Source organism: Jaculus jaculus, chromosome 7 (genome assembly GCF_020740685.1).
Source record: "Jaculus jaculus isolate mJacJac1 chromosome 7, mJacJac1.mat.Y.cur, whole genome shotgun sequence".
Classification (NCBI taxonomy): Eukaryota; Metazoa; Chordata; class Mammalia; order Rodentia; family Dipodidae; genus Jaculus; species Jaculus jaculus.
In genome coordinates, this window is record NC_059108.1 from 126060552 (window position 1) to 126077670 (window position 17119).

The 17119-nt window shown below is 40.7% G+C and overlaps 1 protein-coding gene across 10 annotated transcripts in view; it reads right to left on the bottom strand.

The window, feature by feature from the left end:
• Unc79 (unc-79 homolog, NALCN channel complex subunit) overlaps window positions 1-17119 on the bottom strand; it is a 271086-nt gene that overhangs the window by 54135 nt on the left and 199832 nt on the right. For 8 of the 10 annotated variants that reach the window (XM_045155122.1, XM_004649317.2, XM_045155118.1 and 5 more), the window contains 6 exons: window positions 16889-16996; window positions 12764-12880; window positions 9488-9571; window positions 6314-6416; window positions 4175-4315; window positions 1173-1211 (listed from right to left, as the gene is read on the bottom strand). In XM_045155122.1, the coding sequence (XP_045011057.1) occupies window positions 1173-1211; window positions 4175-4315; window positions 6314-6416; window positions 9488-9571; window positions 12764-12880; window positions 16889-16996 (592 nt within the window). The remainder of the gene's footprint in view (window positions 1-1172; window positions 1212-4174; window positions 4316-6313; window positions 6417-9487; window positions 9572-12763; window positions 12881-16888; window positions 16997-17119) is intronic. The other 2 variants (XM_045155124.1, XM_045155120.1) reach the window with 1 other exon arrangement.

The following is a 17119-nucleotide window of genomic DNA, read 5'->3' on the forward strand; positions in this document are numbered from 1 at the left end:
GACAGATGCACAAAGTGAAGCCTGTGACTGGAGTTCATTTGCAGTGACAGGAGGTCTTGGTGCACCCATACTCACTTTCTGTCTGTCTGTCTCTTAAATAAATAAATATTTTTTAAAAAAAATTAAAAAGTGGGGCTGGAGAGATGGCTTAGCATTTAAGTTGCTTGCCTACAAAGCCAAAGGACCTTGGTTCAATTCCCAGAACCCATGTAAGCCAGATGCACAAGGGGGCACATACATCTGGAGTTCATCTACAGGGCTGTAGGCCCTGGCATGCCCATTCTCTCTGTCTCTCTCTCTCTCTCCCCATTTCTGTATCTCTCTCTCTGTGTGTGTCTGTCTGAAATAAATAAATAAAAATAAAATCTTTGGAAAAAAAACTAAGAAGAATAAGTACTAAGGCTAGATGTGTAGCTCAGGGGTAGACCACTTGCCTAGTATGCATGAAACCTTCAGTTGGATGCCCAACATGGCACATAACAATAATAAAGGAGGAAAAAAAAACTATGTCACTCAAGTACAAGACGAGCTTGAAAGTACTTATTGACTAAAAGGAGCAAATGAATGAACACAATTAAAAATCAATGTTCTTGGCGGGACTCAGTGTTTAAAGGCACTTGCTTACAAAAACCTGCTGACAGCAAGGGTTCAATGCCCCAGTACGCATGCAAAGCCAGATGCATAAAGTGGTGCATGTGTCTGGAGTTAATTAGCAGTCTCAAGAGGCCCAGGTGCATTCATTCTCCCCACCCCCACCTCTCTTTTCTCAACATAAACAACTAAATAAAAAAATTAAAAAATATATTTTTTAAAATTTTTGTTTATTTTTATTTATTTATTTGAGAGCGACAGACACAGAGAGAAAGAGGGAGAGGGAGAAAGAGAGAGAGAGGGAGAATGGTCATGCTAGGGCCTCCAGCCACTGCCAACGAACTCCAGACATATGCGCCACCTTGTGCATCTGGCTAACGTGGGTCCTGAGGAATCAAGCCTCGAACCAGAGTCCTTAGGCTTCACAGGCAAGCGCTTAACCACTAAGCCATCTCTCCAGCCCCAAAATTAAAATGGTGTTCTTTAGAGCTGCAAGTAGAACCATTTTCTTCCAGGGAGCAAACACCAATGTCACAGAGAGAAAAGAGAAAGTGGGACTTGAATCTCATTGAAGACCTTACCTTTCTGCTTGATTAGAAAAAGTAGTGCTGGATGCCAGCCTAGGAAAGAAAATAAACAGAGTCACATGACGATCTTGGGTTGTCATAATAAAATAAATTAGCGTTGAAGTAGAATGCTGGTGCAGCTAGATGGGGAGATATGAAACAACAGTTTTTTTTGGTCAGGGTCAGAGCCCACTCTGCAGTCACATCTAGGGGCAAGTCCCTAAAACCTGCCTTCTGTGTCACATCAAAGATCTACATGGAGTGGCATACAGCTAAAAATGAGTTTATGTCATGTGCCCAGCCTAAAATATGGCCCCTGCAGATGGGTTAGACAGATACCAGAACAATATCCAAACTAGTTCAGCCTTGTATTAACTCAACTCTAACTCATTTCTTTGTCTATTACTCTAAATCCTTTAGCCCATGGTTACAAAAGAGCCATGCGTTGTGAAAGCTCTATAGTATAGTAGGCAGATAACGGAGGTCCCTGTCAGCTGCCTGTTGAGTTGAAATGCTGACAGGGAGTCTACATGCTGAGAAGAAACCGTATTCAATGATGGACATTTAGTACATAATTTTGAAAACTATAAAAGTACAAGTTGCTATAGCAGCCATGACCAGGTAGATCATTCCTGGGGGCATCAGTGATGTGCCCTCTCATGCTAATGATTCAGCAGCGACTAGATAAACATTAGCAAACCAACTAAATCATAAACAAGGGTACAGATACATGAGCTTACAAGATGTACTCAGAAAATCAGATCAGTGGCATTTAAGAGGAATCTAAGGTGAATAGCAAATTCTTTATTTATTTTTTTTTTTTTTTTTTGAGGTAGGGTCTCACTCTAGCCCAGGCTGACCTGGAACTCATAACAATTCTCCTACCTCTGCCTCCCAAGTGCTGGGATTTAAGGGCTGTACCACCACGCTCAGCTTAGGCAGCAAATTCTAAATCACAAGAAATATTTGAGAGAGAAATAAAAGGGTGGTGCTGAGTTTCCAGACTCCTAGAACACCCTCAAGAGTGTTCCATGTGGACAGCACTGACACAGAAAACTGACTGCCATCACTGTCATCCCGTCTGTTCCTCACGGTGAATCCAGGCATGTGACGAGACCTTGAGTTAGATGACTGCCAAACCTGTTTTCTTGGCGGCTGTGGTGATTAGGCTTAGGCTATTAAAACTCATGGTCGTCGGCTCTAGATGTTCTCCCTGTCTCTTACTAGTCTACCCAAATGAGGTAGAAATTTAAGTACATGTATATGCAAAAATGTATGTGCTATTGTTTTTCTGTCCTTTTCTTCAAAGCTCATGTGTTTCCAATCCTAAAAGCTGGTAGTACTGAAACACAGTTTTTCTCTTTTTTAAATGTTAAATAATACACAAACTCCTGTGTTTATCTACTAAAATTTAGATAATATATTTCAAGGTATTATGAGACCAGAGCTATAATTCTACCTCTTCTAAAACTAAAAACAATGACAGTAGGAATTGTGACCTCACATTAATAAAAACCTCAACTCCAAAGATATTACTGATAGCTGATACATTTATTCAATACTGAAAGGCTTAAATGAAAATTTCTATTTTCCTTCTCTCTTTGGACCCCCATATGCATCACTTACTTCTTACACTGGTTGTTTGAAGTTTGGGTCTACTATGTTTATCCTATTTCTGACCATGTAACTCTGAGATATTACTAAAAAATGTGGGGATGGAAATAACAGGACCATATGCTTTTGGGATTGAGTTTGTAATGTTTTCCTGTTTAATGTGATATCAGAATTTCTTGGTTGTTTTAAAGGTTAAATTTTATCTCCATGGCTTGATGGTGCATGCTTACACTCCCAGCACTCTGGAGGTAGAGGCAGTAGGGTCAGGTACATAGTAAGACCTGTTAGAGGCCAGTCTAAGCTACACAGTGAAGCCCTGTCTCAAAAACAAAACAAAGGAAAAAACCCACAACACCAAACAACAAAGACATACTGTCTCTGCCTTCTTCAAGTGCCAAGAACTTGCAGAATCCACCTCCTGCAAACAGACCACTTCTAAGAAAATCATTTCCATTCTGAACATCTGCAGGTGCTTAATCATGCCATGTCATATACGGCCATGCAAAACTGTCCTTTCAACCACCATGCCACAGCTAAGCATGGTGGCATACATCTATAATCTCAGCACTCAGGAGGCAGAGGCTGAAGGATTTATGGGTTCAAGACCAGCCTGAACTACACAGAAAGCTTGACCCACAAATGACTTCAGTATAGGAGGTAAGTTTTAAAGCTGATGGTGCAAAGCACCTAGCCCTGCCAGCAGAGACTCGAAGCTTAGTAAGTTTCTGCAGAATCTAACCAGTTCTCTTCTGTGAGTTGTAGAGCTTGTTATGGAATTGGAACTTATTCATATCCATGAAGTACATCATGCATCTTCTAATGTCTGAAGGAAATTTTCTTAACAAAAGTACTAATGACAACTAAATTTACTCTTCTCTCAGGCTGAAGGTCCTGTTCCCAAAGTGTGTGTAAGATGAGTCAGAAACGCAAGGTGCTGTAAGAGACAACCATGTCCCAAATGGCACAGCTAAGAGAGAGCACAAAACAACTAGAGATTTGCCTCTTAATAGGTAAAGTGAGCTGATAATAACAGCATTGATGGTAAAAAGCTAAGAATACAGTGCTTGATATGAGCTACTGACACCTCTGTGCACTATAATGCAAGTAGTTCATCCTGAAATAGGAAGGACAAGTAGCAGTTTTCTCGGTGTCGCTTCCTCTGGCTTCACTCTGACATTGTGACTCATGACCTAACACAGCTTGGAATTCATCAAAAGATTGATCCATTCAGCTTTTGGATTTTTTGTTTTGTTTTGTTTTGTTTTAACCAGTCTGACTTGATGCCACATAAATACAGCACCTACAGGGTGACTGAATGCTTCACTTGCCAACTGATAGCTTTTATTTCAAAATATAGTTTAAATAAGACTCCTTCCCAACAAAAAGATAAAGATAGTCTTCACCTTCCTACAGACTGCATGATGTCCAGTAGTAGCGGGGCTGCCAAGTCTGGGCTTAGGTGAATAAATGTAGAAAGGACCACGATGGCTAGCCCGAGGGTTTCTTCATCGTATTCTTCAAGAATGGCCCCACAGTCGTGGCATCTGCAAAGAAAACAGAAGGAAACTTCTAGGAAAGCCAACCACGGTTTCAAGATAGTGTATAAAACACAGTCATTTCTCAAGAGTCTTGGGAAAGTCCCCAAGAGGCAGTTAATAAGCCCGCTCCAACAGAGAGAAGGAAACTCCAGTACCACCATCACCTTAAGACACAAAGAGGGCACAGGTGGCAGAGATCATGAATATTCCTTTGACTATTGAAAACACAGTTCACAAGCATCTGGCCACTCAGGCATTATTGCTCCCTTTTAGAATAAGCTTCAGGTAGACTAATAGCTTTTGGGGTTTGAGATATGTGATATTATGGCTAGGAAAAGTCAATAACTACATTTTTTTTTCCATTTGTCAAAATGGAAAACGTCCTGGTACAAATAGAAGCTTAAAAAACATCAAATGCCATATTTGTGGATAAGAGACAGGGAACTTAAGTGAACCTGCAAACTCTAGAAAACCTGGGGAGTCTGGATGGGATCTGTTCTGTACTGCTCACATACTCACTCGGGTCAGCTTTGTGAATTTCTAGACTACTGGGCACAATATGTAAAAACACAAGCAATGCACTGACTCTTAAGAAACTCCAAACTTATGGTTCTTTGTTATGCCCTCATGGAGGTCCTTTTTAATTCAACTCAATCAAAGACAGCTTTATAAGGTGAAATGGAAATCTAGAAATAGCAAGGAAACAAGAGCCACAATTACTATTGCGATCTTTCCATTAGAAACTTTCTTAAATATAGAAAAAGAAAAGGAATGCCTTAAAACCTGACTTGCTATTTAAAATTCAGTTTTGAAAGTAAAAATAACAGAAACAGAGCACGCACAGAAGCCACCAGAAAGCAAGTAACAAAATCAGGACTCAGGTGGCTGATGACATGACACCAAACGGAGAGCTAAGAAGAGCCCTCACAGGCACCTCGGCTCCCCAGAGAGCACTCCGAGGCAGCTATAGTGGCCATCAGCTCACTCCTGAGTCTCGAGTGGCTCCTACCTGGAATTCGTGACACTCTTTCTACCTCACACTCCTCCTCCTTTTATTGGAAGCTTACCCAGCTGGCCAATTGGGTCACCTTTATCAAGAAGCCTTTTCTCATCCAAGAGGGTCAGACCAAATGCAAATCCTTACAAATCTTATTCTTTCTCACACTCACTGATAGAGTATTTGTATGCCAGGCAAGATATGGAAAGCCCATATATAAGTGTAAAATATAGAAGAAATTGTCCTAATTCCCAAAGAACTCACAGTCTACTACAGAACACATGCATGTATGATTTAAACAAATAAAATACAATGTGATGAGTATCAGAATAGATGCTACTGGAATTTGCAGAATGGCACAACTAATCCTGCTTCATGGAGTTAGGGGCACTCTGCTTAAGGTGGGTCTTAAAGCGTGAAGAGGAAGGAGTTCACCAGGAAGAAAGTACGAAGAGAAGGGCTCCTGTGCAACCTCAGAGGAGAGAACACATCTGGGATGCTCTGGAAAGGGAGAGGGGGCTGAGGAAAGAGGGCAGAGCCATTCCTTCACACACTCAAATTCCCTGCACTTGGGCTTTATTCTAGAAGAAATGTGAGGCTATGGGAGGCAACAAGCAGAGAGGTTACTAAGCAGTCTAAGATTCAGAGAATGCATTCTGCCAGGATGGAGTAAGAGTAGAGTTTCATCTTTCCGCCCCCGCCCCCCCAGTGTAACAATTTGAATCCTCTGGCTGAGGAATTTTACTGCTGTTAAGTTATTGCCAGAGACAGGTGGTATTTTCGTATCCATCTAAATAAAAAGGAAAGTGCCAAAACACAAGCAAACACTACCCATCCAACATAGCCTCTCTATAACCACAAAGGCATGCCAACACTGACAGCCACACTTGTTGGCAAAACAAAATATGACTTGAAAGCAAAACATGTCTCCTCTGGCAGCTCCTCACAGCCCTGGTGACCAGATCCAATTCTGCGTACACAGTGAAGAAAATAGCAAGTGAGCTTACTTGTCCGTCATCACCGGTGGCTGCTCATCGGTGAGCTCTTCGGGTGCAGGCACAAACATACTGACTACGCTGGGTGCTGACAGCAGGCTGGATTTAGTAGCGCCTGGGTAAGCAGCAAAGAGACAACCATGAATAAAGATCAGCTTCTGGGCCCAGGAAAGTCTGCATTCTCTTGCATTAACCCTTTGAAGGCCACATCCGCAGGAAATTCCTCAGTAGTAAAACAAAGTCAAGACGGACTGATTTGTTTCTGCTTGTGTGATTGTAAGAGTGAGATGTCTACCTCTCCTTTGCCATTTAACATTGAAAAAAAAAATCAAAAGAGTTCAGCTAAGGCAAAGATGAGACAATTGAGACAACAAATGAGACAATTCTATTCCAGGGGACCCTTAAACCACTTACTCCTTTTTTACACTAGCATAACTTAGATCTGTCCACATAATATTGCACTTCTGAATGCATAACTGTATTTCAACATTAACATGTCACTGACATGAATAGGTGGTAAGAGCCTAGAAGTTCACATGCCTAAGCAAGAGAGGGTATTTGAGTTACAAAATATTAGTACAGTTCTCTACATGGGAGATTAATATGAGCTCAAACAAAAAGACTTCATCTTTCAAATGTAAGCATTTATAAATGAAACATCAAGTGTTTGACTTGGTGGCTCACTCCACTTCAGCCAATCAATGGGATCTCTTTAAAAAATTTGAATTTTCTTTTTAAAAAATCAGACGCAGGAATCTTAGCAACATACACCAGTGATAAATACGTGTTGAGTGTTGGGAGGGTGTTCTCCATTAAGAAAGCTACGGCACTGGGCAGATTCCCTGGGAACTGTGCAAATGAGGCATCCAAGACAAGCCTCCAAGTGGTAATCCTGAATAAGAGCATGTTTTGCAAAGTAGTAACTGTGGATCTGAGTTCTTCAAGCAGAAAAGGAGGCAGAAAAAAGCTGGTATCAAATAATATATTTCTCATCAAGGAACTCAGTGCTGAAAAAAATGTATGATTTTTTCTTAAGTAGAGGCTCAAGATTGAGAGAATGGTTTCTACATGAATCAAAATAATAATTTTAGAAACCTAGCCGAGGAGGCAGTGTTTGACTCTGGAAAGAAAAGCAGTATGGAAGTTCCATGCTACCAACCACCTTGCCCAAGAAAAGATTACAAACTGTATTTCAGGGAAGCAGAGGGCTCGCAAACCCAAACACAAAAGAGAAGTATCTGAAAATATCTTTATCTTCCTAAAATCCCAAATTTTTCTGCTACATTTATCACCTGTCTCAGAGGTTACATTCGTTCCTGGATGCCTCTAAGTGTATTATTAACAAAGATCTCTGGTGGTTTCATAAAGATGTGGCTTTGCGTAGAAGCAGAGTGTCACAAGTATCACCAGGTTAACAGAACAGGCAAGAACTAGGCCAAGATAAGGGAAGACATGATCATTGGGAAATACCACGTGACACTGCAAAAACTACCTCAAGAAACTAGAAAGCTTAAATACAATGCTCCAAATTTCTTGATCACTGACAACCACGTTGACTAGATGTCACAATGCCTGTGCAGAAAGCAGAAAAGTTCATTCCAGAAAACATGCACTGATTGATCTATACACTCTTACAAGACACATAAGAAAGGGACTTAAAAACAAACAACTGGGAGTCAAGATCATGATGGGAAACAGAGGGAGTCAGTCATTTTGATGGTTTCAAAACAATCATTACCTCCCATGAGGTGTTTTTGACAACAACCCTGTGAAGCTGCATTTCGCTCCCATCACACAGAATGTATGATGCAGCATTGGTGGCGTCACCTATCAGAGCACACAGGTTAAGTGAATGGCATTGGTCCTTACTGAATCACATTATCTGAATCAATAGATTCCTGGATCCTGCTACTTAAGTGGAAGCAAAGAGTGCTGTATATGGAGAAAGCAGGACATTTCAAAGAGGAAGCCATAGGCCTTAGTGACCTTCTGCTATAACGGAGTCATAAGTAAGTCTGCAATGTTAAAGGCAGCATCCATTACTGACCCCCGGTTGCTGCCAACACTTCTGAGGCCACTGCTCCCTACTGGTTCTCTTCCTGAATATCCTGTGTAAAGAACTAAAAGCAGAAATAGATGTATTTGAGGGACCACCTCCAAAGGCCAACTTCAAAGCTGGAAATATTAACAAAAGCCACCTTGGGAATCTTGGAGACAGAAGAAACCATAACAACATGCACGTGTCAGTCACCCAGCTACACTAATGAAAGACAGACTAAGTCCACATCTTTGCTCCCTTTACCTTCCTGCCTCTAGGTCATGACCAAGCACCAACGATTTGTTCAACCACCCTGACTTCTACTTATAAAAGTTTCTTCCTGGCCTCACTGACAAGAAGTATCACCTTACCTGATAAAGGGCTAAAATTGCTAGTCATCACCAAAGAAGCATGCTTAGGGACGCTGACATGCAAATCTCCTCACTCCTTAGGAAAACCAAATTAGCAGTGTGGTCTAGATCTAAAACAGGTCTTGATTTAAGACACAGCTTAGGAGACATGGTCATAAGGCTCCCCCCCACCCTCAGGTTAGCCTGCCTTCTGAATTTTAAGACGAACAAAAGTATTAACTACTTTGTAGTTAAAATTCATGGTCTAACTTTGAAAATGAAAATTATAATGATCTTAGCACAGATGTATGCTCAGTTGCTCCCTTGAGCAGCAAAATATCAAGTGTATATTTTCAATAGAGAATTCAGAAAGCTGGAAAAGAAGCTGTTCACCACAGTCTCAACATTCTGGAGGAAATATAGATATTTGACTTATATAAGAAAACTAGATATGAGGTGGTATGGAAAACTGATGTATCCTAGGAGGGACGCTGAAGAGCCCAGAGATGCCCAAGGAGGATAAGTAAATGAGTGGCTAGTTCCAAATGTCCACAATGTCATATGAGAGATGCTAGACTAGTTCTGTGTGACCCCAAGGGTTAGAAAGTCACTGTAAGGAAGAACTTTCTGCAGGCCTTGTTCACAGACGAGCTGTCAGGCCACCTGTCTCTGGGAGTGTTTTGCAAAGCATGGACCCCTTCAAGGAGCTGCGAAAGAAGAGGTATCGACACCTGTTGGGTGACTTGGTCACTGACAGTCTTTCACTTCTACAGTCTGAGACCCTGTGACTCAACCAACCTCTCATTCTCAGCGGTTGTCCCTCCAGGTCAGGGTTTAGGCACATTGGCACATTACATTGGCGTTTCCCGGGCTGTATCTGTTCTGTGGATAAATAGAGTGTTTCAGTCTTCAATACAGTCAGTTCAGTACAATTCACAGCACAGCAGATATAACAAACCATCTCATAGGGCAACTCTTGTCATTGTGGTTACTGATTATTAACACTTAAAGATCAGACTTCGGGTAGGATTATTCAAGGTTTTGCTTCAATCTTGATTCAGTTAAATGAAATGCATCTGAAAGCAGGGGAGTCTCTAAAACTATCAAATATTCACATAAAAAAAAACACTCCAGATCTCACTTGACCTCAAAAAAGTACAAATCCCATATCTCCTAACATGAAGCGCTATTGTCATGGCCATGAAAGAAATGTTTTATGCAAATCAATAAATACATAAGTGATAATTTGGATAATGGCCAGAAAGTTAATATGGAAAACACGTGGACCTGGTAGGAGGAATGACAGGAATTTGAGGGATGGACAAGAAAGAGACAAGAGCAGAAATGGAGAGGTGCTTCAGGAATGCTTAGACACATGGAAGAAGAGGCAAAGAACAAGCCATCTAACCTGAAGCAGATATTCTGTGAGTGAGCTGATGCATGCTGAGGCACATCCATCAAGACCCATGTTTGGAGCTACCTTTCTCAGCATGTCTTCATGACCATATTAGTTCTTATTGGAAACTACTGATCATTATGTGTGCTATAGAGTGACATGCCACCTAACATCATAATACACATTCGTATCGTCTCCCCTGAGCTCAGATGGCACTAATAAAAATGAGAATATTGAAGCCAAGTACAATAGTGCATATTTGTAGGCTCAGCTCTTCAGCATGCTGAAGCAAAGGGATCATTTGAGCCCAGGAGTTTGAGATCTTCGTGGGCAACATAGTGAGAGCCCTCCTCCTATCACCAAAAAAAGAAAAAAATCCTAGAGGAGCTGGGGAGATGGCTCAGCAGCTAACAGCACTTGCTGTAAAAGCATAAGGACCTGAGTTCAATCCCTAACACCCACTTACAAAGCCAGCTAGGACTGACTGTGCACGTCTGTAACCCCATCCCTGCATAGCACAGAGGCAGGCAATTACTGGGGCTCCCTGGTCAACCAGCCTAACCCTAAAGCAAGGAGCTCCAGGCACAGTGAGAGACTGCTTCCATGCTTCCAGAAAATAAGATGTGCAAGTGATGGAGGAGGACACCTGACATCTTCCTCTGGCCTCTGCACGTGTGCTCAAGGGGCACAAGCATCTAAACACACACGCATGAAGACACTATGTGCCCCCCACACACAAACCCAAGGACACTGGTATAAAACTCTGGTGGGACTTGAAAACTAGAGAGCTAAGAGGATAAAAACTTGGAAAAGAATCCCAGAAAAACCCCAGTGAAAGACTCAGACAGCATATAAATGAATTAAGATGAGAAATCAAAGTGACAAGAACACAGAAGTCTGATTGATTGAAATGTAAAAAATATGGCTAAATGGGTTATTTGGCATCATGTAGGGTTTTTTAAAACTAAAATGCACATCAGAAATTGAGATTTGCCTTTTTTTAAATAGCTGTGCTTAGTCAGTTAAACTAGGTTGTAATTGTAGTCAATCTAAAATAGTTGGCTTAGGGCTGGAGAGATGGCTTAGCAATTAAGGCGCTTGCCTGAGAATCCTAAAGACCCAGGTTTGATTCCCCAGGACCCATGTCAGTCAGATGCACAAGGGGGCACATGCATCTGCAGTTCATTTGCAGTGCCTGGAGGACCTGGTACACTCATTCTCTCTATCTGCCTCTCTGTCTCTGTCTCTGTCTCTCTGTCTCTCTGTCTCTCTCTCTCTCTCTATATATATATATATATACACACACACACACACATATATATATAAAGAGAGAGAGAGAGAGAGAGATACATTAAACAAATAAAATAGTTGGCTTAGGCTGAGCTATAATACAGCATGGTAAAATAAGTTTCAGAGCTCCAGGACAGCCTGGGCTTTTGGTACTGGAGACCTAACCAAGCAAAGCTGCTTGCATTCTCAGATCCTTGCATTTCATACCAATAGAGAGATAAGCCTGGTCCTATTTGGTATGACAGAGAAACTGCACTCAAACCAAATCACTTTCTGCAGGTGGCTATCCAGTGTCTTTTCCTTGCCTAGTGGCTTTTGGCTGTTCACTATTTGCTTCAAGGTGATACCAACCAAGAAGAAAACACCAAACCTTTAATATGTTAAGAACACTCATAAATTCTTGCTAGAAACTGTTGCATACAGAGTTTGGGTATGGGAGACAGGAGTCAATTAGTTAGATGACCTTTTTTTTTTTTTGGAAAAATAACAAAGGGCAAATAAGATGTCATACATAAAATTTGAAAAATAACTCAAGATTTTTGTTTTTGTGGATATTTTAACCCCTTTCCATAGTAAAGAATATTAAGGTAATCTCGTAACTATAGCCAGAAAGGACTAACTAAAATGTGAGTATCTGCACTGGCTCCAAAGCATGTTGCAACCATAAGCCTTTACAATCTCACAACGCATGCATGCATGCTTCAAAGTGCTTTCATACATAGACTCTCGAACCTCAAATGACCCATTTCTATGAAAAGAAAAACCATGAAAGGTTGGCACTTAAGAGAGGATTAAGGCAGAACTACAGGCTTGTGAAGACAGTACATGTGCAGAGTGTGGTAACATTAAGAAAACACACAGTGGTCATGTTTAAAATAGATGGGTTATGGCTGTCACTTTGTCCTCTGACACAAGTTCGATGCCATTCTGAGTTATGGGCATGAGGGTGTGCAGCCGTAACCTGGTAACTGGTCCTGCTGGCTAAAACACAACTTATGCCCAAACCTACTGGCAGATCATGAGGACACTGAGCTGGCATTTGTTATTTAATAGTCACCTATTTTCATACCTATAATTGAGATTTTAGAAAAGGACATTGATTACCTGGTGGGGCTTTTGTTTGTATCATGAAATCATACTTCCATTCCCTCCTCCCCAGATAGATAACCTAACATCTGAAATCGGGGTCTTAGAAGAAAGGAGTTGGGCCCATCTAGATGGAAGAACATTTGTAAAGTTTCAACAGACTTATTGCTTTAGGTTTTTTAAATAAATATTTGCAACAAAGAACACAAGACAAAATACTCCTTAACACGGGACTAGAATGGACACAGAGAAAGTGGCATTAGCTAATCTGAAGTAAAACAAGAAGAAAAGGCTTGACCCACCAGTGTCCCAGCTGTTGATGTTATGGGGGGCGCTAGACTGACGCTCCAGCTGTCTCGTCATTAACTGGCTCATTGTCAGAACTCCCAGAGATCCCCTTTTCATCTGCCTATCCTGAGCTATATGAAGGAAATTAGGAAATGATTACTAAGGGGAATAAATTTTCCATTGTACACAAAGGGTCTACACATCCATATGAATCTTAATTGACTCTTCACTAGCCATTCATACTTTTTAAAAATATAAATTACATACTCCTATCCATGTGAAAAACTAAGGGACTCTTATTCCAAGCATCTCCTTATAAATAATAATAACAGTGCCTTCAGCATTGATCTGCTGCAGTCCATAAATATTTGCCCCAGTTACCAATGAATTAGATATGATTATACTCTGCCGCATTCCAAAAAGGATTTAAAACAGATGGTACTACCTTGAATTTATAGCTTAATTTCTTTCATGAAGCTTGTACATTCTCAGTTTCAGCCTTTATTATATCCTACAATGCCCCCTATCATATATGTGTATATGGTATGTGTGCATGTATGTACATGTTGCAGTAGACTGGTACATATCAACCCTAATTTTTCTTTTTTTTTTTTTTTGGTTTTTCGAGGTAGGGTCTCACTCTAGCCCAGACTGACCTGGAATTCACTATGGAGTCTCAGGGTGGCCTGGACCTCATGGCAATCCTCCTACCTCTGCCTCCCAAGTGCTGGGATTAAAGGCATGCGTCACCACGCCCGGCAACCCTAATTTTTCAATAGGGTAATTGAAGTAAAAAATAACTGAGGTGGTCCTGAACCAAAACATATTGGCTCCAAAGTCCATGCTATTACCATTTTTTATTTTTTATTTTTTGGTTTTTTGAGGTAGGGTCTCACTCTATCCCAGGCTGACCTGGAATTCACTATGGAGTCTCAGGGTGGCCTCGAACTCATGGCCATCCTCCTTCCTCTGCCTCCCGAGTGCTGGGATTAAAGGCGTGTGCCACCACGCCCAGCTCTATTATGTATGAGCTTCTGCCTGCTGTTTGAAAACTGTGAATCAAATGACATCCCACAAGTATGTCCTAAGACATGCCTCTGTTTTAGAAAACAATGGAATTTTTTTTAATTCTGAAATTAAGGATTGACAGATATCTCACCAATGAAAAGAAAAGCTACAAGTATTTCCAAACAAGAAGCAACAAAAAAATCATCCTGTCAGTTGACTGCTGAGTTCAGCCGAAGCCCACCTCTGCCACTCCTATTCTACTGTGAGAGTTCCATCAGCCCTACCCACCAGCCTAGTGTGAGAGGCAGAGTCTCCCCAGTGACGATACTCTCTCTGCATGACCCCCAAAACCTGGATGTTCAACAGCTTATATTTTCAACCCCTCACTTATAGGGGCAATTTCAGAAACCAAAGCTATGAACTATAAATATGTGGCCTAGAGAGGAATGGAACAGACCAGGATGTTGCACAGGCCCTGGACAGCCTTACGTATGATGCATAGGTTTCATGGCCACTGTAGCAAGGCAACAATTTGGCATGGAGTAAAATCAATTATAGCATCATTTTCACTGTAATTATCATGCTGCTCAGCTTATGGTGGTCATGGCATGGCCAGCTACAAAACAATCAGCTGATAAATTAAGCTAGAAAAGAATATGAAGGAAATTCTTGTGTCTTGGCATCCATAGTAATTGAATTCATGGAAACAACTCATGAGCTAATATTTAACATCATTGGTTTTGTTGTTAATTGGTAAATTTTATAATTTTCTAACTCACTTAAAAAGTACAGCTTGCAGAAAAATTCAAAAACAGAAATCTTTTTTTCCTTTCTTTTTGTAGCACTAGGGATCGAACCAGGTTCTCCTCATTTCAACACATGCCCTTGCATTGAATCACATCCCAGCCAAAAGAAGAAATTATTTAAGAGATTCAACAACCTTTAAAAAATGAGTTGCAGTCTTCAGACTCAGTCAAATAATGATTTAATAGCCTCTAGTATCTTAGCAATTTCTCCAATTCTCTGTTTAGTTTTGATCTGCAGGGCTGAGGCTAGGACCCAGAGTTTCACACATGCTAGGTTCAGACTCTATCTTTGAGCTGTACTCCAGCCTCTTGGGTATTTTTAAAGTGGTGTCCCCAAGAGTAATCAATCCAAGCGTACAAGGCATCTGGCAGTATGTCTCCAAAAGGATACTACCAGATTATAAAATACATGCTTTTGGGCTGGAGAGATGGCTCAACAGTTAGGGCGCTTGCCTAAAAAACCAAAGGACCCAGGTTTGATCCCCCAGAACCCACATTAGCCAGATTCACAAGGGGCGCACATGTCTGAAGTTAGTTTGCAGCGGCTGGAGGCCCTGGCGCTCCCATTCTCTCTGTCTCTCTCTCTCCCTCTTTCTTTGTCAAATAAATAAATAAAAGCAAAATTTTAAAACTTCATGCTTTTAATGGCAAGGACAGGAAAGGAGGAAATCTAGTGTGCCAAACTAAATCCAAAAAGAAAAGTCACTAATGATTGAGATCATGACACCTTTAATACGTTTATTTTTCACACATTTAACCAACACAGTGATTTGTCATCTTATCTCGAGTCATACCTACTTGGAATTCTGATTAGAATTCACCATCTTTTTCTTCTAGATGATTCATGAAAATGAGGGACAGAAAACATACTAACATAGTTTTAGTGATGTACACTTAAAATTGGCATTTTATCGTGCTATCAAACATTTTTCAAGATAAAACATGAACAATTAGATGGAGAACTAGCCATACTTCTTTGCCACCAAAGACCAAATAACTACCACTTGGAAACTATTTCTCAGAATTTCTTTAATCTTACCATTAACTTGGAATTATTCTAAGGCAGTGCAATATAGTAAAAAAAAAAAAAAGAAGAAGAAGAAGAAGAAAAGAAAGAAAGGAAACAGACAACAACAAAACATCTTGAAAATCTAATCAACCTGGCATCATTTCCTGTCTCTCTCATTCAGTAGCTGCATGACTTTAGGCAAGTCATTCAGCCTCTTGGAACCTCTTCTTCACAGGCTACAAAATAGCGTCAAGAATCTGCTGGGGTGCTGGTTTCTGAACAGGAAAGAATCACACTGCATGCAAACCATTCAGCACAGTGCCTGACACAAGAGAACTGTGAGTAAATGGAGTAAGAACAAAGGCTGTCTCATTTATTCACCTTCAATCCTCAGGGACAGGCATGGTGCCAGGCCCCCACCAGACGACAAGCGGTAATTTCTGAATGAAGCACAAGTGAGTGCACGCATGAGTGAATTGTGAAAATGGAGATGCGTCCTACTACCAGCCCGGTGTTTACGTTAAGATCTTTATCTGGCTTTTCAGGACCAGCCTCATTTCAAAAGATGATCAGATGAAAACTGACTAGCTCTTCAGGCAGCATCCAAGTGGAACACAAAGTCTATCCGCACAGGTGACAAAGCATCTTGGATTCCTGTCAAGAATTGTTCATGCTAAAATCGCTTGACCCCAGGCCCTACTGAGCTATGTAGATACCCTAATGGACCCTCAATGGAACTTAAACTTCTCATGGACAAAAATCTAGCACCCAACAATAAAAGAAGTTTCAAAATACTCACCTCCTAAACCTCCTATAACATGTCAGGCCATTTTTATTTTCTAATCCAAGAGGGCTACTTAGTCATGCCTATGGAGTCATGATATATGATATATTTATTTTGTCAGGATCTAGATAAAGTTTTGTTGGTGATGATAGAAGTGATTAAAATTAAACAAATGTGTCCCATGTGAAATTCTGCCATGAACAATGCTTTTCCTGTGTCACATATTGGTTCCATATTTTATGACTAGGCTAATAACATATAATTTTTTAAATGATAAAATTCATCAATTATTCTTTAACAAATTAGGATTCTTGGCAATCTGTAACTATATAATTAGTCAAACATTTGAGGTATGGATGAATGTAGGTCATGCTACACCTCAGGGTTTCATAGACTATACAACATGGTATCACTGAAGAAGCTAACAGGGATTTTTAAAAAGGATGGGGGCATTGCAAAACTGAAGACAGTGAAACACAGATCATGTTCCAAGATCAGTACGTAAGTCACATAATCCCAAGAGGAATCTTACTTGCTATTGAGGAATGACTACTTGTTTCTGGCACGCCTGCTTCTAATGTAGGGGCGGATGAAGAGTCTCGTGGCGTTTCCAAAGTTGAAAGTCCTTTAGCAGAAGGATCTACAAATGGAAATACTGTTTACAACTCAAGACACTAATGAAAAAATGTTCAAGGACCCTTCCATGTCTCTTTCCCTCATGTCTGCTAGGCGCATTTAGATCTTTATATGCCTTATGGCTCTA